This window comes from Cinclus cinclus, chromosome 5 (genome assembly GCF_963662255.1).
Source record: "Cinclus cinclus chromosome 5, bCinCin1.1, whole genome shotgun sequence".
NCBI lineage: Eukaryota > Metazoa > Chordata > Aves > Passeriformes > Cinclidae > Cinclus > Cinclus cinclus.
The window spans coordinates 49,082,830-49,106,791 of NC_085050.1; the positions used below are offsets into that span (position 1 = coordinate 49,082,830).

At 44.6% G+C, this 23,962-nt stretch overlaps 1 protein-coding gene across 1 annotated transcript in view; it reads left to right on the forward strand.

Moving 5' to 3' along the window:
* The first annotated feature begins 6,183 nt into the window (after positions 1-6,183).
* Positions 6,184-23,962, forward strand: part of ELOVL6 (ELOVL fatty acid elongase 6) — a 73,114-nt gene continuing 55,335 nt past the window's right edge. The window contains exon 1 of the mRNA XM_062493761.1: positions 6,184-6,272. Within this exon, the coding sequence (XP_062349745.1) occupies positions 6,184-6,272 (89 nt within the window). The remainder of the gene's footprint in view (positions 6,273-23,962) is intronic.

Here is a 23,962-nt window from a genome sequence, read left to right on the forward strand (position 1 = left end):
TCCTTGGGCAGCACCTGGCTGTAGCAATACGTGTATCCCAGTTTACAGACTGGTGGATAGATGACCACTGAAGCAGTAAAACAAGATTAAAACAAGCAGATAGCTGGAACTGAGGAACAACTTGTCTGCTCAGTAATATATAAAACCCAAAGAGAATTGTCACTTCACACTTTAGCACCCTTTCCATACTGAGCAGGTGGTCTTTCTTCCCTGCCCATCTCACAGCCCCTGGAGAGGCTTCCAGAGTTGGCCACTACAACTTGCTATCACTTGGCCCCTTTGAGAGAATGCAAGGGAGCATTCCAATTCCAGCTGCACCACCAAGCACACTACTCACCCTTTCCATAGGCCAGACCTGACCTCTCAGGGAGCCAACACAATTAATTGCACAAACTATTTACCTTTCTTATTTTAGATTAATTACCCACCCTCTATAGTGATCTGCATCAGCTGATGGAGGGGCCAAGGGAGTGCCAGGGTTGCAGAGGCAGGGGGAGTGCAAGACCAACAGGAGAGCAAGGAGCAGAAACTCCCCTTCTGTGGCAACCAGGTTGGCTCAACCCTTCCACCCAGGCAGACTGTTCCTGCCAGTGTGGCAATCGGTTGCAGCGCAGAGAGCAAAATGACTTGTTATTTTGGAACACTCCCCAAATAGCATTCATCCTCCAAACAACTGCCATTCCTGTGGCTCTTCTGTTGGAATGCAAACAGCTTGAGGCACACAGGCATGGTTTTGTGCCCAGGTACAGGTGACTGTGTCTATGGGTAGGTAGGTCAGGGTATCCAGCACATTTCTGGGGCTGGTACAGAGAAAGTTAGATTTAGAGGAGCAGCTGCTGGAGGCCAAGAATGTTGGAGAATGTCTCAAATAGCAGTACCAGACACCCATCTCTCTGAAAATTAATTCAGACTGAAGCAACTACAGTTGAGACTGAAGTGACTTATTTTAAGGGTCCTCAACTACGACATAACATAGATCCAGCTACACTGATGAAACTGCTGGGATATAGGATACTCCAAGGCTTGAGTAGCAGGGGTAGACCTGCCCACAGACTTCCCCAAACCTCTGAAATAGTGACAGCAGATTTTACATACATCTTGGTACAAAAACTTACCCTTGACCCTACTGACTTCCTACAAAAGTCCTTTTAGTTTCATAATTTGTTCTTCTTTCTTCATGTATTCAACCTAATGCTATCATAGACCACTTTTGTATGCCAACAAATAGCACTTATAAAGCCAAAAAATACAAATGCAGAAGATGCTCAAAGATGAGTTTAAAAGTTAAAATAAGCCTTTTAAAAACAGCTTATCTGTGCAACTGTTTATGTAAAGCATTTATTTCCTGCACTTTAAAGTGCATGCCTCTCTAAAATGCAAAGTGAAGGTCTTTTCTATACTATTTTTGCACAGATTCCAGATGGCACAGAGCAAGTGACTTTGCTATTGAGAACTAAAGATTTTAAAGGAGGTGACTATAAAGATTTCTTCATCTTTTGCACCCCCTTCCTCATTGACTACACGGTTCAGTCTGACTGATGAAGTGAAAGAACAAGAGAAAAGCTCAGCAATCATTTCCCATTTTCAGTCTTGAAGAATCCACCGAATTATGTGAGGCACCGTTACTTTTTTGATAAATCCATAAAAGTGAATACAATCAAACATTTGTATGGTTAAATGTCTCATTATTACATGGAAGAGCGAGACCTCCTTTTTTTCTCTTTCTAATCAGTAAGCCTTTGTGCATACCTGTATGATCTCATCAGCAGCAGGAAGATTATGCAGCATACCTATGACTTAGTCCTGTCCTTCATTTTGGTAATCACTACGTGGCACTTGTGTAGCACATTCACATTTGATATAATAACAGTAGTAAGTAATCATAACCTTAACAGTTAAACATTAATTAATAGGAATTAATCCTGTTCCCACTGTGAAGGAGCCCAAGAGATAATTTTCATCTTCAAATAGGTAGCAAGTGGGCACCATTTTCAAATCCCATCACTGACTCCATTACCTCAGACAGCAAGTGTGCCACCACATCTAGTCCTTGCTGAGGCCATCAGGTCTTTCCAGAGCCACAGCAAGATACAGCACAAAACTCCGCAGCAGAATTGCAATCTGTTTGTACTGCAAGCTGAAACAGTTGGGGTAGAGCCTGCAGGCCATTTGGCAATGCCACTGTTGCATTATCAGGGTTTTTTCTTTACGGAAGGGAGTGAACTGATTTGTTCAGGAGTGATAGCAATATCAGTTGTGTTGGCTCTGGAAGCAGTTAAACTTGCACAGAGAAAAAGCAGGTGAAAAGTCTAGGCCTGTTTGATGACATTTCCTAATCACAGCTGGCAGGCAATCTCACGGCTAGAGGGTGAAATCATGAAGAAAAAAAAACAGCCACAAGATTTTCAGGGTGCTCAGTATTTTGCTCTGCAGCCACTTTATCAAAGCACCTGTCAGCTTTTTGCTCATTTTCCAAGATCATGAAATATGCAGAAACAGGCTTTCAAGAAACTCAAACTAAAAAAGCATGGAATGCAAAGGTTGAAGTACACACACTTGTTGCTATGTTTACATTTTTCTACTCTTCACCCAAAATACATGTGTACCTACCCAGACACTGGTAATAGCAGCACTAGGCATCTGAAGCCAGGTTTTCTGCTTCTGTCTCTTTTGTACTGTAATGTAAAACTAAAATAGTCTTTATAATGTGATTGCACAAACCCCATTACTTCAACCACATTTTCCATTTCTAACTTAATTCAATTAAAAAGTAATACGTAAGAATGTCAAGGACATACATGGATTAACATCAAATATCGTAAGTCAGTTCCTATTCCAATCTCTGCCACAGACCTTTATCATGACCTCAGCATGCAAACAGGTAGCTTAGAACGGGCATCCAGCTCCAAAATTATGTGCCCATGTTTAAACTTTTTCGCCTTTTGCTTCTGCATCTTGCCTCCTTGCCTTACAAAACAGATTCTTTTTGTTGAGCTCTGAACAATGAAAGTCGATTTATTTTCTCTCCCATTTACTGATATCATCCTATCCAAGGTTGTAGGGAAAGAAGGACACCATTGGAGTTGTGCTGTCCCCAGCTTGTACAGATGAAGCACTCCACAGGTCTGCAGTTGTATTGGCAGATAATGCAGAAGAAGACTTGTGTCTTTTGCCTATGAATGAATACCATCTGGGATATGCTGAGAACTGCTACTAGTGTGTGCAAAGATAACAAATACAAATTTGGTGATTTATATGGGAATGGCTGTAAGGAGGGAGATCTTGCTGTTGGATTGTTCTTTATATACAAGATGTCATGTGATCCAAACCCACAGACACTTTCCACTTCTTGCCACAAACCACAGCCTAGAGCTTCAGCTCAAACTGAAGAATGCTTCTGGTTCTTATGGCTGTGAAAGAAATATTGAGGGGCTGAGGAGGTGATTCACGTGAAGACAAAGATAAAATTACCCCACTAACATCAGTAAGCTTTTATCGAGCTAATCTAAACCATAGCCCTGACAATGAGGAGGGGCAGATTTCCATCTGAGCAGCCAACATAGGTTGCACCCTGTTTGCCCATGCCCAGTGTACACTCTGCAGCTTGCTCCTGCCCATCATCTTTTCTGTGGTAACTGGCATGACCTGCACTAAAAATATTTCAGAAGAGCTCAGATCTAGGTGATTTCAGAGCACACAGGTGACTTCTAAGCATGTGATCAAGCTGAAGTCCCTGGGTACTGTAGCATGACAGAAGGGAGTACATTGAGACAGGCTATTTTACAGACCTCAAAGATGACACAACAATCCTGCTTTAAATTTCCTTCTAATGTATTTCAGATTAGTGTTTACTATTAATTTATTACATGCTAACACTTCCTTTGTATAACAGTTGGTTCATAGGGTTTGCTTAGGCTTAGCAAGCAATCCATTCAAGCAGCTTCCCAGGTGCCTATGGTTGAGACCAGGAGTAATGCAGTGGCACAAACAATTTGCAGGCCCGAGTTGCCAGGTAGACTTGGGCTAGCCATAAACGTCCTTTGACCATTTTTTGTTCATTGCCTGGCACTTGATGAAATCATTCTCTTTATTAGGACTGTTCCTTCTTGATGCTAACTCCTATTACCTTATCCAAGACCATCACTGAGCTGTTTCTAAATTATGGGGTATATGGAAGAACCCAGTTTTCCATGGCTTTCATTATTGCATTTCGCTTTCATTTCAATTATGGCAAAATGACAGACAGATTAAATCCTTTGATGCATTAATTGATACAGCTGGAAATAGGTTCTTGAGCACACAGGCCTACTTTGTGTCTCTGTGTGTTTTTAGTAATCGATGTTACATTTAAATCACAATGTCAATTCTCATTGCCACTTACTATACCTTATGTTGACTTGCCAGCAGTACAGTATCTCATTCCCAGCAGCTGCTAAGAGTTTAGTTGAGACCCAGCTATACATCAGCAAGACAAACTATTCAAAATTACTTCTTACAGCAATAGAAGCCTAATGGCTTTTGCAATAAATTAACTCTATGACACAGAGGGAAAATATTTGCTTAGTAGCAGAAATTATAATGGTAAGGTGCCCAACCTGATTAGAGAGTTATCTGTAAATCCTGAATGAAGCTGCTTGCATTATTCAACCAATGGGTCTTGGGTAAACAGAAATGGCATAAACATATGAAAATATGTTAGAAATGGTAGAATAAAAATGTGGTAGAATAAAATATGGTAGAAAATGTATCATTTACCTGCTACACTTTCTGCACAGCCTTAGGAGACATGCTAAATAGAGGGAATAAAAAGTAATGCTCAATGACTATCTACTTACTGAATGAGATGGGCGCCCCATAAAAAACACAACAATATAGAGGCTCTGACACCAACTTTAGGAAGCTGTGTAGGTGAGTAGGTCTTCAGACCTTTGGGCTAATGTGCTGAAAAACATGACCCTGAAGAGCATGGTAGTCCAAATGCAAGCAGGATCATCAGACTGATTAGCTATTGAGGTCTCAATACTCTCTCTTTTTTTCATTTTCTTAATGTTTGTGTCTAATAATACTAAAGACTTCCATGTTAATGAGAACTGAAGTCCAGGAGAGTCAAGAGCATGCTGACCTTGATGAACCTGCTTGCTTAGTCTGGCTTCCTCGACAGTGTTTTCCTCCTGCCTTAAGACTGCGAGCTCAGTGGGGACTGGGACCCCTCTTTTAGCTCGGCTCGTACTGCAGTGCACATCCAGGATGCTGCTGGAGTCGGAAGAGCTCAGCTGGAAACATCAGCAAATGGCAGATGAGATGGGAAGGAAAATTAAGGCTACATAAACACCGTGTGACCCAGCTGCGAGAGCAGCGTAGCAAGCGATGGTTAGACTTAGGGTCTCCGCCCCATGCCCACTGTAACATCCACAAGCGTGTCTGTGCACAGCAGGGTGCTCGGGGCAGCCTGGCTGCAGGACGGTGTCCCCCGCACGGACACCCAGCTGCAGCCCCTGTCCCCGCAGCAGGCTGGACCCGGCTGGGCAGAGGAGGCAGAGCGCTCACTCCCGCGGGGTCGAGGCACCCGCAGCAGGTGTGCTGGGATCTAAATGCAAAAGAGGAAGATTGGGGGGCGGGGTGAAATGGGGGGTAGGCTTCTCCCGGGGAGTGTATCTGTCTGCCCTTCTGGCTAAATCTCAGCTTGTGCTTCTTTAGTTCCCTGCTGACCGGCGAGGGCACGCAGGGCGCTGCGGCATGGAGTCAGCACAGGGAAGGGGGGCTTCCTATTTTTGTAGCTATTTTTGGCAGCCTAGTATGTGTGTGTGTGCGCCGAGGTCCTCCCTGCCAGGAGAGCAGCCCCGGCGGGCTCTACCACCGAGGAGCATCATCAAGGCTGTGCGAGGGGCGGCGGGGTACGGGTGTCCCGGGCGGCGGCGGCGGCGGCGGGCGGGCACTAAGACCGCACCGCCCCCGGGCGCTGCGCGGCGGCTGCAGAAGAGGAGGAGACCGGCGGGCCCGGGAGGAGAGGCGCGGAGGGGAGCGGAGCTATGTTAAACCCGGGGTACCGCTGAGGCGGGTCAGGCCAGGCCAGGCCAGGCCAGAGGCGAGGGCTCTCCGGCGGCGGGCGCGCAGGGGCCCGGCTCCCGAGGCGGCGGCAGGCAGCATCTCGGCGCGGGGAGCGGCTCCGCAGCCACCGGGCCAATGAACATGTCAGTGTTGACTTTGCAGGAATACGAATTCGAGAAGCAGTTCAACGAGCATGCAGCCATCCAGTGGATGCAGGAAAACTGGTGAGTGCCGCCCCCGGGCCCCGCCACCCGCCCGGATCGGGAAGGCGCTGAGCCCATCCGGGTGCGCGGGTTGCGCCCGGCCGGCGCGGTGCGGCTCGGCTCGGCTCGTCTCTGCGCCGCCGCGTACGGGCACACGGGCGCTGCCGCCGGCGCTACCTGCGCGCCCGGGCGGGTTCTACCCGGCCGGGTTACACAAGGCCGGGGCATCCCGCCGGCGGCGCGGCGCGGGGCCTGAGCCCCACCGCCGTCCCCTCCCGCCGCGCCCCGGCCCTCCGGCTGGCCCGGCGGCGCAGAGCCGCACACGTGCTCCGGCTCTGCCTTCGGCCTCCTTCGCCTCCATCCTTGCCCGACCCTACCGCTCCCTGCGCTGCAGCCTCGTTCAAACGAGTCGCGCGTTCGCCCGCGCTCCCCGCGGAGCCCCTTTGACTTCCCCTCCCCCAGCTTGTGTTAAACTTCATTTGCAGCCATGCGGTTATTAACTTTCCCGGCGTACGCGTGCGGCCGGGGAGCCGGGGAGAGCCGAGCTGCGGCGGGACCGGGGCTTCGCATGGACCCATCGGGGCTGCCCGGGTCGCGGCGAGCCAGAGCCGGACGACCCCGCAAAGGGATATACGCAAGCCCATAGCCTGGCCCGCCGAAGGGGAGTGGCTGTGCCGGGAGGCTGCTCTCTGCCAGGCACTGCCCCGGGGCCATCCCTGGGCCTTGGCCGGTAGCAGGGAGACGAGGATGGAGAGAACGCCCCAGGATGCTTTTTCCCCCTCCGCGGGGCCCTTTGAGCTGTCCTCGGGGCCTCGATCCCTCTCTCGATGATACTTGCCCAGTCCTTGTCCTGGCTTTGTCCACCTGCATGGGCTTTGTGTTCACAGTCTGGCCCTGCTCACCTGTGCCTTGCTGATGCATTGTCCCTGACCACCCTCTCCTAGTGCCCTTTCTGCTATTCCTGTGGTCTCTCTCCCCAGCTAGCCCCCAACTTTCACATTGCTTGCATGCCCTCCCATGGCAGGGCTGTCTGGCCTTTTGAGCTCCTGAGTGAGGACCTTCCCCATGCCATCTTCATGTGACAGTGGTAGGATAGGACTGCCTCTGGGCCCATGCTTTGGTGTCTACATTTGTAGAGCAGGATCCTAGGTGGATCTCAGCCAGGGATCTGCTAGAATCCTTTAGTGACTTCTCTGGGGAATATTAAGGGCAATATAACTAAAATGACCATTTAAGTGCATATATGTCTCCCTCTGTTCTGCTGGTGAACTCGTCACTTCTTGAAGGGTGCCTGGTGTCACTCACGTTTCAGGAGAAAGGAGACCACATAGATATTATTGAGCTTGGGAGTAATGGATGCTTCCCATTCTGTCTATGTTCCAGAAGAAAACTGGCATCAGAATAGGACATGCTGGTGAAAGAGGATGGAGGGGGTGATACCTGAGTATATATAATAGTAAAATAACCCAGGAGAGATACAGTTTATTTTAAAGAACATGCATTTTAAAGAACTAGCACTCCTGCATCTTGTCCTTGACTCTCGTGTGCTTCATGATGTGACCTTGGGAACATTACATAACCTGTCCTAGACCTCAGTTTCCCGAGCAAAGAAAGGCCAGAGGAATGGGGGATAATAATGCCGAAATGACCTTATGAGGTGCTTTAATGACTTGGGTAATGTTTGCCGAGTGCCTTGAAGATGTCAGGTACTACATATATACTAAGCAGTGTTACTAAAATCTCCCTGGCAGTTTCATGTGCTGCAGAGGTAGTCAGCTGGGTTTCTGTAACACTGGGCTCCCACTTTCCAGGTTCAGAGGAGGAGACCGTCAGTGTTAGGCTGCTGCTGTGCAGCTAAAGAGACATGATCATACGTGTCCACATGCTTTTCAGTCTAGTTTCACCTTCTCTGAGAGAACTGATGAATTAATATCTTTGATTCTTGTGAAAATGAAGGAGAATGATCTTCCTGTGTCCTGGGAATGTCTCTGGAAATGAAATAGAGCTGTGGCCTCTGAGGTCTCTATTGTGGCAGGCTTTTCCTGAAAATGCTGCTGAAGACTCTTCCCAGTTTCAAGTTAAATTGTGCATTTTTATCTTGAAGAAATGCTCTTGCTTAATGAAACAGGTCCTATTCAAACACGAGTTTTGCAGGGAGCTGAACTGGTAAAATATAGCAGCTTTTTTTACTTCCTATCAGGATGATTCAATAGGATTGTGTATGCAGACATCAATGGCAGTACATGGCTCCTGCACTTAGTATGTAGCCTTAATGTACACATCCTTAACATAAGAGCCATCCAAGATGAGGTCGTCAGGTAGTACTTAGGGATAAACATATTCCTTTGCTCTTAGAGCAAGAAGACAGATTAGGGGAGCTTGCTTAAGGAAAGACTGTGTCAGGATTTTATACTGCAATTATTATTTAAATTAGGCTGCAATACTATTACCATGTCTAATGTTAAGGTAAACAAATTTTGTTGGTGTGGCATTTGCTATTTTACCTCATCTCAGAACTATGTCTTCTTACCTTACAACATACACACACACACAAAAAAAAAATAGGGCTGTAGGGTATTAGGGGACATGAATGGGCTCTAAGGTGTTGACCCTGACTTTTGGATTTTGAGATGTCTGACTAGGTTGCATATGAAGATGTGGCCTAGTTTGAGGATGGTTGTGAATCCTTTTACATATCCTCTGAGTTCCTGATCTGGTTAAAACACCGTCAAGCCCTTTTAATTAAAACCATGTAAGCCTAAAGCTGGAAAAGCTTGAATGGAAAGCCTAGGGCAGTAGCATATAGCCCTAGGTACTGGTATGGTTGGTCGGGAAGGATCATGGAGCAAGGTCTGGTTCTGTTCTGCCAAGACTTGCCCCTCTTTGTCTTGGTCCTTTGAGCCTGCTCCAAGCTCCATCACTCCCTGGGGCAAGTGAATGCTCTCTCCTCACCAGTAGCTAGCACCCAGTCTTCCCCATCCTAGGGCTTGTTTCCTTACTGCCATTTGCCTCTGAAAATCCCATCTGAGGGCATATTGGTCTAATGGCATTGAATGAGGTCCTTCTTGCTTCATTCCGGATGTTCCTGCTTCACTGTATGGAGGACCCCATCCTGCAACATGCATGGCAATGAGACCTTTTTAAAGCTTGGGACTGGATTAATAGTGCTGTAAAGAAGGTGCTGTTTTGGAGGAGAAATGAATACTCTGTTGCCTGATACTTACAAGATTTGGTTTTCATGCCTCCCTGAATGCCTGGCTTTGTATTTATGCACACCTTTACGGTATAGTCCCCAGACTGCCTGGTTCTCATGCAGGGAGGCAGGAGTGGCAGATCAAGATTGGAGGCTGACAAGATGGACCTGCAGCCTGCTGGTCTCTGATGGTAAGAGCTGCCAATTAGTTGCCTTCACTAAACTAACAATGACAGGATTTCAGGAGGTGAAAGAACAGCAGGTCCATTTACTGTCATGAAACTCCTTACACTTGATGTTGTGGGAAAGCTGTTGTTGATACATGTTTACATATAGTGCCATGGAGTAGGTTTGACTATAAAATACAGTATTACTTCAAGATACTGTCATGTTGTACTCAAACCATGAGGTGTGATTTCAGTATGTTCAGGAGTAAGTCAGATGTTTATTAAAATAATTGCTTTAAATGATTTCTCAAATGAAATTCAGCACTTCTTCCCAAACTTCTTCAAAGAGGGAAGTGGTATGAAGTAAATAGTCTGCAGAGGATTTTTTCTTCTTTAAACTGCTGCATGAGAATTAATGCATTTCTAGTCCTTTATTTCTTATGGGTAAGTATATTAACATTTTTGGAGAAAATTCATGGTTTTGTCAGACATGCAGCAAAAAGTATTGTAGCATTGAGATGCCTATTCGCAGCTGCAGCCAGTGAGGCAGCAAAACCTGGCCGGTGCTCAGGAAAGGCAAATGCCTGAATAGAATGGTGACTGCTGGAGTCCTTCTCCATCATACTGCAGAGCACCAGGTTCAGGCATCGGCACGAAGTGACAGTCGTTCCTGTTATAATTGTCTGGCCAATAATAATTATCTTCAGATGTCTGCTGACGAGGGGCTCGCCAATGGGGAGGCAGGAGGCCTGTGCTGACTGCACCGAGATTATCTGGGAGAGCTGACGTCAGACCAGGGCTTGCCTAAAATCACAGAAACTTTTCCTCTGCTGCTCCGCTGGCTGCTGCAGCACTCTGGACTTCCCTGCCCCAGCCTGATGTCCTCCTGCCAGCTACTCCCCTGGGCAAGCTCTCCTCAGTCCTCTCTCTCTCAATGCCCTCCTGTTTTGCTTCCTAAAAAGCCAAGATTTAACCCTTGGCAGCCAGCAGCATGCTCGCAGGTAGTACTAGGAGGAGAAGGAGCAGCATGAAAGTGAAACTGGCTATTCCCTAATGATGCTGTTGGGCTCTGCTGCAGAAGCTGGCTGGTTTTGTTATCCTCAACTGAAGTTAGAAAAGAAGGACTGCTGGGATTTTTTTGGTTTTAAGGGGATCTGACAATTCAAACTCAATTCTGAAATCAACTTAGTGGACCTTAGATGAGGATAAATGTTTATGTATGTGAAAGAAAACATCTGTGCAGTAAGTTATTTTTAACCTTTTGTTACCAAAACTTTTATGTGGCAGAGGCAGAAAATGGAGCCAGTGCTAGAAGAAATTTATCCTTTGGTGTCTTTTCTTTCAAGTCAAAAGTAGAGATAAATGTGGAAGGGTAGAGGGTCAGCTAATTTGGATTTGTAAATACACTTGCCTTATAATAATTCACACAAGCACCATTGTCCTAGACAGGACTGTTTCCTAAACACAGAACAAGCTCTCCTCATCCACTTAAGTTGCTCTTACCTCATGCAGAAATCAAGAGCAAGACTGTGAGCATATCCCTCCAGGCATATATGTGTAGCAGCCAAAAACTGATGTAAATTACTTTCCCACCCCAGCTCTTGCTGGATGCCAAATGAAGGATGTAGAGAGGGATGCTGCAGTCACCCTGTATTTTCCACTGTGCTGTAGCAAGGACTCAGAGGGAAGATGTCAATTGGTTCTTTTCAACGGAGAGACTGTTTTACTTGAGCTGAATTCAGTTGGCCCAAAAATTTAGCCTACCTCCTCCACATGTCATTTTCCAGAAGGGATTTTTCCTGTTCTCTTGTGCAAACTGGCCATAAAACTGACAGGGCCACCAGTGCATGGCGGAGATTAGAGGATCCCACTTTGCCTTTCTTTCATCCTGCAGGCCTTTCTGACCCGAAGACTGATGTTTTGGAGTATCACAGGGTTTTGGCTGTTTGAAAATAAAATTATGGAGTCTATGAGGAATAACAGCAGATGTCCTTTCAGAGTTCAGGTGTTTTCTCTCTGTGTGGACTTGAGGAAGAAAAAATTAAAAATATGGTGGATGCCAATATGTCATCCTGAAGATGAATAAAGAAGACACTGATATATTTAGCTTAGCACTGAAACATAGGCATTGGCCTTTTGTTTACTCTGTCCCTAGAGTAAGAGCACATCTGTCATCATGTTGCTTCTGGGATTTTTTAACCTCTTGAGAGTGAAGATTTCTCTTCTACTTTGTGAAACACCACATACTTTTGAGAATAATAAATTTGCAGGAGTGGAGCAAGGAGTAATTTAGGAGCTTGCCATCGTTTTCAGAAGTGAATATGGCATTCAGGAACATGGATGTTCCAAAATGCTTTTTGGAAAGCTTTGTTAAGAATTTAGGTGCTTTTTCTTTTAAGGGAAAAGAGCAGAGATTAAAACATTATTTTTAACTGTAAATTAGCATTGTCTGAAATATAACATGAATTTTTCATTGGCTTAGGCTGTATCAACATGTGAGATGTTTGTGTAACCACATTACCTGTGTAGTGCTACCCAGTAAATTTCTTCTTGCCAACAGTTTTGTCAGCCCTCTTGACCCTTACCCTGGGTTGGAGTTAGTAGGGTTTTGTCTTCTGCTGTGCTGCCCCATCACTGACCAAAACGTCCCAGCGTGCTGCTACTACAAGCTGTGCTGTTCCTGTGTGTATCACAGCATCACATCTCCTGGGCCTTCCTGGATTGTTTGGGGAAGGCTGGTGCAGCCCCGTGGAGTGCTCTGCAGGGACACCCAGATTAACGTGTTGCAAGCTGTCAACAGAACAGGAAACAGCAAGGCTGTGGCTGCACCCGGGCTAATAGAAGGGGAAAATTATATCAGCTCCTGTGCAAGGTTTGCAAATAGTGTGATTACATTCAGAGCCAAAGTAGCAAGAGTACCTGATACTGCCCTTCATGGCGTGCCTTGTACTATGTGCTCTGTTGCAAACTGTCAATTGCAAGTCTTGTTGACTTTTGTGAGGACACAAATACTTTCTGCTGTGAATTTTATTTACATTCTAGGAGCAAGGTGGAAGGACTCCAAAAGCAACTTGACCTCAGTTTGCCTAGAGAAGGGACCCAAGTCCCACAGCGTGGACATGGCATGAAATGAAGGGCAGAGCTTACATCTGCTGAGCAGTCCTTGACCTCTTGTGGGAAGAGCTGCTATTCAGAGTGGGGAAGAAGAGGGATAGATACAAGTCAGCGATTTACTTCATGCCAGGGGAGCTGGGACCTTGGAGAGCACAGGCAGTGGTTTATGCAGTGCTTGGCATGCAGGGGAATGATGTCTTTGAGGATATAGGGAGTCTGTCTTCAAGCTGAAGGCAGCCATAGCCACTTTTTAGAAGCTGGGCATCAGTCAGGTGCCTGAGTCCCATCATTTCAATGGAAACCAAGGACCTGTGTCATCTCTGAAAATGTCTTTGTGCCTCAGTTCCTCTGATGTAAAATAGGGAACAATTCCTTTTTGGGGATATTCAAAGTTGGTTTTCTGCCATGTCACAAAGGTGATTCTGAGGTGGTAAGACCTGTGTATAACTACAGTAAAACAGTGCAGAAAGCATACTGGTCTTACACTATTACTATGCAGCTTTACACTTGTACTAGCAGCGAAGAATACTTTATTCATGCTAAGGATGTGAGGCAGTTTTTCTCCTTGACTGGGGTAACCAAGGACTGAGAAGAGCTGTTGAAATATTAGAGGCAAGGCAGTTTAGTGTTGGTATCATGGGATTAAACTGCAAAAGTCCAGACCATCTTGATTGCAAGTTTATGAAAGGAGCTGTTCTTCAAATAGTCCAGTAAAATTTCAGACTATTCAACATCTGATAATAACTTTTAAATAGAATTTTTTGAATTTGTTGGTAATTTCAGTATATGAAGTCTGCAAATGCAGTAAAAAATGAATTGGACATCATCCAGATTGTGAGCTCATCAGATTGACTGTGTTGATTTTGATATCTGATGGTCTCAGTTACCCATGGACATAAAACTTGAGGTCAGTCAAGAGTGTTATTAAGGCCAAATGTCTGCTCTATATGTCTTGAGCCATCAGTAGTATAAATACACCTGGAAAGAGCAATCCCAGGGGGTGCCAATTAATGTTTTAAGGGGAAGAAACAGTGGGCCAAGTTAATTTTTGAAAAAAGTGGAGTCTTATCTTTTGAGTAATAATTTCCTGGGTTTCAGTTTTGTTTGTTTGTTTGTTTTAATTTATTTAGAGCCATTAAGAGCTACTTAAGATAGCAGTAAAATCCCCTAAGTGTAAACAAAAGTCGGATGCCAAAGTTGTTGCACTTTGCCATTCAGATAGTGGGTTTATTAACAAATGTTTACGAAGTCTGTCTTTTTCCTTATGTAGTTTTCCTTTTAGCTTTAATTGGGAATTTACCCTCTAGGTCCCCTGATGTGATTTTTCTGAATGCAGGTCCTTTGTAAACATTAATGGGAATTTTGTTGTTGCCAAAATACATGATCTCCAAGTGGCTGAAAGCTGTGGCTTTTCTTCCTTTTTGTTCTTCCTGGAGAAGCTGGCCGTCCAACTCTTTTTTTCATGTCTTTGCAGGTCACAAGCAAAAGAAACGTTAGTTATTAGCAGGAAATGATGTAGACACCTTACATTTCAATACCTTCTTGTTTTCTCACCTGCCTTGGCCTGACAGCCAAGCAGAAAACTCCAAGCTGTTTTGTCCACCACATGGATGTCTAGATGCTCTTGTCTAACTTGACTTTCACAAAGACACTTGCTCTGCTGGACAGTATCTCTGGAGCTGTGAGCTTTCCTGTTGCACCTCAGCTCCAGTCCCAGCTGTCTACAAGGATCCATCTTGTTCCATGTGTGCATGGCATCTTCCATGCTCATGGGCATTCGGCCCAAACCCAGCCAATCCTGTGGCTACCTTTCCTAGGTAAAAGCAGAAGCTCTGATGATGTGCTAAGTGGAACTGCTGATGAGAGTGTGCAGCATTCCTTTCAGACTCATGAAGAAACTGGTTGTTTAGCAGGTAGAAGTATTTCAGGATGCATAATGTTGTCTTTACATTATTTTGTGAGGGCATTTCCCCATTACAGTTTCTCATAAAATACTGCTGTTGCCACTGTCTGAATTCAACCTTTGATCTGACCTGACTGCTCCTGTGTGCTTAAATATCCTTTTTTAATCACATGCCTGATAAAGAATATACTATTTTTGGTCATACGACAACTGTTTGGAAGTGACATTGCCTCTTGCGGTGGCAGTGTACACAGATTATCAGATTATTTTATTGCGCCATTATTTGCTGGTTTAGAACTCTGTAAATACTGTGGAGTTAAATACATTATTTTAAAATCTTGCTTGGGAGTCTCATGCTAGGCAAGTTTTCTTCTGGGCAAAGCACTGCCCATGGATGCAATGAAAAACTCTTGTCTTCCCCCTAACTTCGGGTTTAGTTTAAGACTAGTACCCCAAGCAGACAAAACTTGCTATTTTAAAAAAGTTTAGTTAAATTATTGCTTGGGCTATGAGAGCCAGATCTCTGTAGCTACCTTGCCACCATCTCTCTGACCCAGTGGGAAATTCTGCTTCTGTTCCGTTGGAGAGAGAATGGCTCCAAACAGCCAAGATCATGAAGAAAAGTAATGTTCTAGCACTGAAAGGAATCCTCAGTGTCTTAGTGAACTAACTTCTAATATCGTGACGGAAATGCATATTGTACATTTTTAAGAAATTCACGTAAGCTTTCCAGCATTTTCCAAAAGCTCCTCTCCTATATCAGTGCTTAGATCATGGACAAATTTCAAAATTTTGTTTGAAAGATAGGAATAGCTGGTGTTGATCCTGTTGTAACACTTGGAGCCTGATTGTGTCAAGGCTGTGATACCCAGGATGCTCATGCTTATTAGGAAATAAAGGAAAACATTTTGCTGAAAGATTCTGAGGAATCTTTCATGAACATCAGTCTCCTGATGTTCATGAGTGGTGGTCCTTGTGTAATGGTGCCCCTGCATAAAAATGGAAGTTACAGTGGATGTTCTTCCCAGATCTTTCCAAGTATGTTGTCTTTTGATCCTGCTGGGGATGTTTGCTCGGGATGTTCTGTTTAATGCTGGAGATTCTGGTATTTGGTGATTACTGACAGTCTATATTACTATTCACTCAGTCAGGTCCTAGAAGGACCTTGCAGGTGCTGGTGATGGCATTTGTCACCACCAATGCCTGCTATGTAAGGTGTATGACTCATCAGGAAGTGCGCAGCTGAGAGAAGTAAGTTTTATTGTTAAACCGCTCCCTCTTTTACGAAAAGTAGAGACGAAGTTCAGGGAGCGAACTAGACCATAGTTATTTCTCCTGTTCCTTCTTCTCCATAGTGCATTTTCTTATTTTTTCAGATACCTATTTGGTTTTTACTTTCTACCACCCTTTTCCTATTCCTCTTTCATTTTATATAAATCTTTTTCCCCTTTAGGAGCAGTCAAGTCAGCAGCAGAGGTGGTTGGGGAAGCCCTGCATGTTTCTGTAGAACACCCTGCACGGTGGGAAACAGCTGGCATGTATTTTGGTGTTGGGCTGGTGAAACTGGGCAGCACAGGCCTGGCCTTGAGCAGTCTCTGGCTGAACAGAAAAAACACTGCATCAGGGTCGTCCCACTGCCATCTTCTGCTAAAATCACTTGGACCTTGGTTTCTGGAATAAGGCAGTAATAATCAAAGAAGAGTGCTTGGTTGTACCTTTCCACAAACCCGTTGTATACCGGTATAAGTGAAACATCTCCTTTAAAAGCTGCTTTCCAGTCACTAAGTGGAAAAAATACTAAAGTCCGTAGAAAAATAGTGGTTGGCTTCAGCATAAAAGATTTAGTTCCGAAACTTATGTGTGTTGGCTAAATGGAATGTGGCTTCTGGTATGTAAAACAATTATGACAATTCACATATTTTGAAATGGTCATCACTGTAAATGGAATAATTGGAAAAGTTGCTAGGAGGAAATGAAGAAAAAAAAAGTTGTGCCTGCATTTAGAGAAAAATACACCAGGCTAATTATATGGGCAACCCAGAGATTAGGGAGAAATTGTAGCTGGAAGAGCTGCCACAGCTTTTTATTGTAGGGTGAACATGCAGAGCTCCTTCCTCTGCTTTCTGCCCTTGATGGAGAAGAAAATTGGACAAGGGATCTGTTAGCATCTCTCACGTATCAGCATTAAAACTGGGAATGCAGATTTTGACCTCACATTTTCCAAATGTTCTTGGCTTAGCAGTCCTTGTGACTTCAGGTGTTGGGGTGCCATGGACATTCTTCCCTAATGAACAATGGTGGCTCTGGGATAGGCATGCTAAGTGTGTAAGATACTGAGGGTGGTCCTTTGCTGTATCTCAATGAACTGCTGCTAGCACTCTGAGCAGTTTTCATCACTTCCAGTAAAATGGCATATACGAGGGAGATTTTTGACAGACCACAGGTATCTTGCCTATGCTTTTATGATTGTGGTCCAGCATTTTGTCTTCAAAGGCTGTGTCCTGATGGGCTTAGTTACAGTCCATATTTATTGCTGACAAAGAGTTAGACTCCTTTCCACTAAACTAGATAGTGTTGGTTTACAGGGCATACAAATTTGGCTTCAGACATATTTAACCCACTTACTTGTTTCAAGACTCAATTCTTGAAAATTTACTCAATGGAGTTTCAGGTAGTTACTGTGTTGTGAAATAGCTGTACATTGTGAAGGAGGGACATCTGTGTTCACTGTATCACCATGAAGAGTTATAGTATTTTAAGAATCCTTTTTCCCTTTGCTGAGATCAAGACAGAATCCCACAATCACATTCTTGGTCAGTTAGATGCTTTAATGACAGAAAGCTCTATAATGTAGCATGTCTAAGAACAGGAAGGATACCTTGAAAGTGGTGGATCCTCACAGCCACAAGGGCTGCTCTGAGAGCTGCCCAAAGCCATTGCAGCTGGAAGTCTTCCCAGATAAAAATGACCATGTCCACTGACTTTCAGCTGAGGTCTCTCTTCTTAGCTCCCAAGTCCTGTCACATTAAAAGAAAGCAAGACTAGAGAGTCTCCCATTGCATGTACAGACGTAAACTCGGTACCATCATGCATTTTTCCTGGCTGCTGAATCAAATGGTCCCTCTTGAATGTCAGCAAGTGTCATAATTATGTTGAGACGGACATGACTGGCATCACCACCAGTCTTTTATCAGAAAACTTTTCATGCCTTCTTTCAGTGCATTTCTTTCAAGCAACTCTGACTCCTTTTCTTATAGGCAGGTCCACACAGCTCTGACTCCTTGTCTCATCTCTGCATGACTGACCAAACCACAACCCGTCCCTTTCCCAGCCACCTAACCCTGACTGTCCCTCACACATCTATACCTTAGCTGTCCCTTACTTCCTCACAACACAGCCAGCAGGCTCCCCTCTCAAGCTCTAACTTGAACTGCACCTGTAACTAATGGCCAGCTAGCCCACTCTTTTATAATACCCAAGCTCATTGGGTGGGCACAGATGTTTCCACTCCTCAGTAATAAGTACAGCTGTAATTCACTGGGAGAGATTGCTGTCTGTACTGTCCTTTCAACCTATCTTCCCACAAGCCAGTCTGAGGCAGTAGGGACAGCTTCCCTGTCAGCCAGGTTGTACAAGGCAATGATGTCAGGGTGGGTTGCATTGGGTTTGCTGGCACTAGAGTGGCTTCCCGGGGCTGAATTTTGACCCCATGCCGCACATGTGGAGGCACTGCCATAGCTGGGTAAACTGAGCTGCCTTTCATGACTCTTCCTGGGACTGTGATCTCCTGTGGCAGGGTGGAAGGGACCAGCAGAGGCAGTAAACTGTCACACTGCTCCAGTTGCCTTGCCTGGAGGCTGCCTGTATAGCTGTCCTGAAAGCAGTCCTGGAGAAAGCATGGCATGGAGGTGATGTGTCCTAGGTAGTACCCATGATGGCATCTATTCTCAAGTGCTTGTGTGCCCAAAATGTTGCACCTATGCAGTCTGAGCTGTTTCTTTATGGGTGCAGGAGTGGGGATAAACACTCCTTAAGTTTTGAATTGGACCAACATTCCTCTCTAACTGGATCCCATGGTCTGCTATGATAATGCCCTGTGGTGTAGTCCCTAGACTATCCTGCTTGACTTGCTTCATTCAAAGAGTAGGTAAGGCACCTGTCTGGAGAACTAGAGACTGTCAAGGACCTTCATTATTAAAATTGTTGCCTTGTGTTCATCCAAGTCAGTGGGAGACGTATCCATGATGGGAATGGGAAGAGTTTGTGGATGAGTAATGAGATGGCTCTACCAATACCTGTAGCTTTGGTGCAGACAGAAATATGAGTGCTGCTGAAGTTGAACTAAGCCACCATCCCACAGGCTTCTGCAGAAGGAAGGATTCCTACTGATGCAGGATCTGGCTGTGGAGTAAATGATTTCATATGGGAGATCACTAGAAAGCATGAAGACTAAACTGAAAAGGGCTTGTTTCCCAGAGATGGGCTTAGATGCAATCCTCTCTTTGCCAAGTGCTCCTCTTCCAGAATAAAAGTACCCAGTGTTGAACAAGTTAATATGCATAATGGCTTGGGCCACCTTCTGCTGTGCTTTAGGGTAGTGGTTGTATGCTGCAGAAAGCCCTGAAGTACAGAAAGAAGAAAGATGTCATTTCAAGTCATGCTGTGTTGACTCATAGGAGACATTCTGAAGGTTATGGATATATGTTAAGCAGGTATTAAATAGCTCTTACTTTATAAATATCATTTACAAAAACAAGTATCCTTCAGATGCCAGAGTGTATAAGCATGTGAGTTAATTAGAGACTGCATTTTCAAAGTGGCAGAACAACAGGATTTAGATCAGAAAAATTGCAAATAAGTTTGCTGGTGATGTGAAATCCAGTGACTTCTGTAAAACTTCCTGGCTTCGTACCTTGCTTTTTCTTCCCCCTCACTGTTTCTGCAGCTGTGTCCCTTGGACTTGGTGCAGTGGGCTGTGGTGTGTGTGGCCCCAGAGAGGAGCAGTGCAGCCCTGTTCCCCATGGCTGTTGCACAGGTTCAGTGCTGATGGGGACATGTCACGGCAGTTCTCTGAGGAACTCAGTCACTTCTTTTGCAGAAAAAGCAGGCTGGCAGGAGGAAGAGCCAAACCACAGGTTTAACAGGCTCGGTGGAGCATTTCATGGCCCGCAAAGTGACAAGGCTAATCTTGGAAACCTGCAGCCTTCATTGTGACACCTGACACAGCAGCACAGCCAGTCTCTGCTTTACCATATTTCCATGCTCACGTCTCTGTCTTTCTAAACACGGCACAGATTTTTTCCTTTCTCAGGCTTAAGGATGGGATGAGGGTGGGGCAGTGGAGAAAAGTCTACATTAAAGCCTTCCCAAAACCAGTATGAAAATTTAGAGGTCCCCCTGAAAAAGGGTGGGGGCCTTCACACCAGGATGATCTTCCAGGTTACCTGGGCTGTGACTTTGTCTGCAGCGTGAGCAGCCTCTTGGTACAATCAGAAATGCTTGCCAGACTAACATATTGCTTACATTTGCTGACTCACTCTTGCACTGCCTTTTCTTTCTTGTTCCCTGGCTGTGTTGATTTTTATCTCTGTTACTAGGGCTGTGTCCCAGACACTGTATAATCAGCTTGTTTGTGTTTGGCTCCTGTGTCAGTGGGATGTACTTACATTTGGATACAAACGTTATTATTATAGTCATTCACCCACAAGTGAATAACAGCAACGACATACAGGGGTCTGAAGACCCCTGGTGTGGGAAGGAGGTGAGGTACACTCTGCTCTTGGGCCGGGCCATCCCCAGCATCACTGCCTGGCATTTCACACCACCATCTGCATTCGGTCTGGCTGTCTCTTCCAGCCCTGCTCCCCCAGACTGCTTTGGACAATGAATTTAAATTCAGAATCACAGAATATTCTGAGCTGGAATGGACCCAACTCAAGTCCAGCTCTTGAGTGAATTGCCTGCAGACAGCTTCGTGTTTTCACCTGCAGAAGACTAACACAGGCAGCCTGTGTCTGAAAGCACTTTCGAAGTGGGAGACATACATGGACATGGCAAAGAACCTCAGCAGAGCTACTGGATCCCCACTGTCCTGCTGTTCTGGGAGAAGTATGGGTGATCAGAGGCTGCTTACCACCCGCCCTGGTTGTAGGTTGCTCCTAGAAGGGCTTCATCTGCTGCTCTTCATCAGCTGTGCTGCAGCAGCCCTGTATCCTCACAGCTCAGCATGCTTTCCCACTTTGATCTCTCACCCAAAGCCATTAAGTGTCCGTGTCTCTTGCCACCTCAAAGAATGCCTATTCTTGATAAGCAATGTTCATATATTTCTGGAGGTACAGCTCATTTCTGACATGTCTCTTCAAATACCAGCAATTCTAAGTGGTGGTCCTAAAATATTTGAGGGTCTGGATTAGTATGCAAGGACATTGTCTTCAAGTTCTTTCCCTTTAAACCCCAGGCTCCTAAATTTTTTTATGAGTAGCACAGATGATTGTGACTATCTTGTCTTCTCAATGGCTTCTAAACAAACCACCATTTATTTTCCTTGTCCAGCTTGTTTAGGTCTAGTTTGAATCCCATCTCATTATATTGCCATCACATGATGCTCCTTTCTCTTGTTTTAATCAGATGATGTCCAGTGTATTCACAGTAGTCCTCATGCAAGGACACTGCATGGCCAATTACCAGGGAACTGATTAGCAGCTTCTTCCTTATGCTTCAAAGAGCATTATGCACTCATTCTCATGAGATCATACCACACAGAATCACCTTGCAGCAGCATTGCTGTAAACAAAACATGCTATTTGCCTCTCTGCCTTCTTCCTCTCACCACTTTTGTGTCAATGTAGGTGCAGACAGACAGTGCTCCCCAACATCACCAAGAGGAATACAGCTTCCATGGTGCCTTCGAAACCCTCCCTATGTTGAAACTACAGCCCCTCTGTGCTGGTTCTACATCAGCATCTGTACAGAGCCGAGCTTCTGAGTGCCTGGACACTTGGAGGAGCTTCAGCCTGTAAAGGGCTGCCTTTTTGGTTTTTTTTAGACATGATTGTTTTTCTCAAGTTAAACAGTATTTATAGGATTTCTTATTGCAGGTTTCAGTATTCCAGATTCAGTGAGATGAGTGATACTTAGCATTTGCAAACAGAAACTTCAGAAAAATCTTGGCATTTTTGATTGTGATTTTTGTACGTGCTGGAGGAAGTTAAGCATGCAGCTTCTCTGGTGTCTTCTGTTAGCTGTTTCTTCATAGTGGAAATGACTGTCAGCTTCTTGAATCAAGCTCTGAAAGCCCTCCAGGCATTTCAGTGGCAGTGCTAGGGACTTGCGCCCAGCTTTACTCACTTTAACATTTACATTTTTGTCATTGATTCTGAATACATAATGGACTAAGTATATATTCAAACAATATTAGGACAATGTGTGCTTGTACACATACCCTTGTACACTTGTTGATGCACTTTTTCTCAATCCCTTTGACAGCAGAATGCAGGTTACAGTCTTGGAGGGGCATGCCGTACTCCTTAAATCCACTGCTTCAGTGGTAGAAATACAGCCCCACCATCTGCCATGATTATACCATCATTACCCAGACTACACTGGAGTGGGATAAAGCTTTGGAACACCTTCAGTACATTGATGATATCATTGTGTTGGGCAATAAAGCAGAAGAAGTTTTTGAAAAAGGGAAGAAAATTGTCCAAATACTTCTAAAGGACACTTGTTTTTTACTGAGTCTCAAAAGCAGTGCCTGGCACCTTGAACCCATACAGTCAGAACTAAGTGATGAGGTCTTTTGTTCTGCATTAAATAAGCCCATCTTCTCCCAGCTTTCTCTGAATTTGTGTTATATTTACTGGCAAAGAACATCTGGCATGACCTATTTGTAAGTAATATATTTAGATTTATTTTGCCCAAGTGAACAGAAGTTCCAGAACAGACAATAATATGAAAGCTTTAATAAAGATGCCTTCATTATATATAAACTATCTTATAAACTGATCTTTATCAGTTATTGGTAGTGTGTATTTTGGTGAGGTCTGCTCTACTGAAATATTTCTTCATTTCTGTTGCCTAAGGTGAGCAGTAAGCTTTTTCTTCAGCATGACACACTATCACAGGACTGGGTGAGCAGTGGTGCTGGAACAGATGAATTCTTCTCCACCTTCAAACTATAGCACTTGTAATGTTTTATGTTTCCTTGTGTCCCTGGACGATGAATTTCTGGGATGGGAAAGCTGCTTCAATGCAGAGATTAAAATGGAAACCAGGACTTTGCCACCCAGCTTTCAATTCCTCTGTTTTAAAGAAATGAGGAGAAGGCTTTGTTGCCTTACCAGAGTACCCAGTATGCTGGAAACCCTAAGCCTGCTTCCACCCTTGTTGGCCTCTAAACTGCTGACCCTTCAGCTTTATGCCATATGCCTTCCCCAGCCCAAAGCTGGCCACTTGGCTTTTTCTGTAAGATTAAGAAAGAGGTCTGTACTTCTGAAAGGTGCTTTCGGCTACAGGCAGAGTCAAGGAAATATACATATATTAATTATATGGATAGTTAGATCAGATTTTCCAGCTGTTTATTTTACAAGCATATTGAGACATTTTAATGCAGTTAGAGGTTATTAAGTCCAAGTTGCTAATTTTCATGATTTTAATAGACCTGTTTAATCCAGTACTACTTACTGTCCTATGCTGATACTTTTTAAGGCTTCAGATTTGGCAGCTCTCTGAAAGAGTACCTGTATTTCCCAGATACTTGGATGAATTTCTTTCTGCTGCTGTTAACCAACATAGACTTCATATCTGCATTTGGACTAAATTTTAAAGCCATCTGCAGAAAGGAGCCTGATGCTGTTATTGTAAGCAGCATCACTGGCTTATTTTGAACATGGTGCCTAAATGTGTCTGCCAGGCAGAGGCATTGGATAGAAGGCTGATTGAGAGAAAGGAAAAGATTTAGTTTGATTCAAATGAGGCATAAAATATTGTACCAGCCAAGGAGGTCTGAGAAGCTGCCCAACAGACCATGCAACCTTATTCACTGAAGTGAAACCTAGCATAAGAGGCTTTCAGCCTCTTCAGATTCCCTGGGAGAAACATCCTGCTGGCTGCAGTAGAACAGAATAAGTATCAGCCACCACTTTTTTCTGTGTTAGTTGAACATATTTTCTTTAGGCTTAAAAGTGCTTCTCCACTAATTCAGTTTTGAGTTTCAAAGTTTCTAGACTACACTAGCATCTAATCTGCCTTCTACAAGCTGGCAATTTCTACCCTGATTTGCAGTGATTAAAAAGTAATCTAGGTAGGATTTAGTGGTACTCCAGGATTCAGGCAT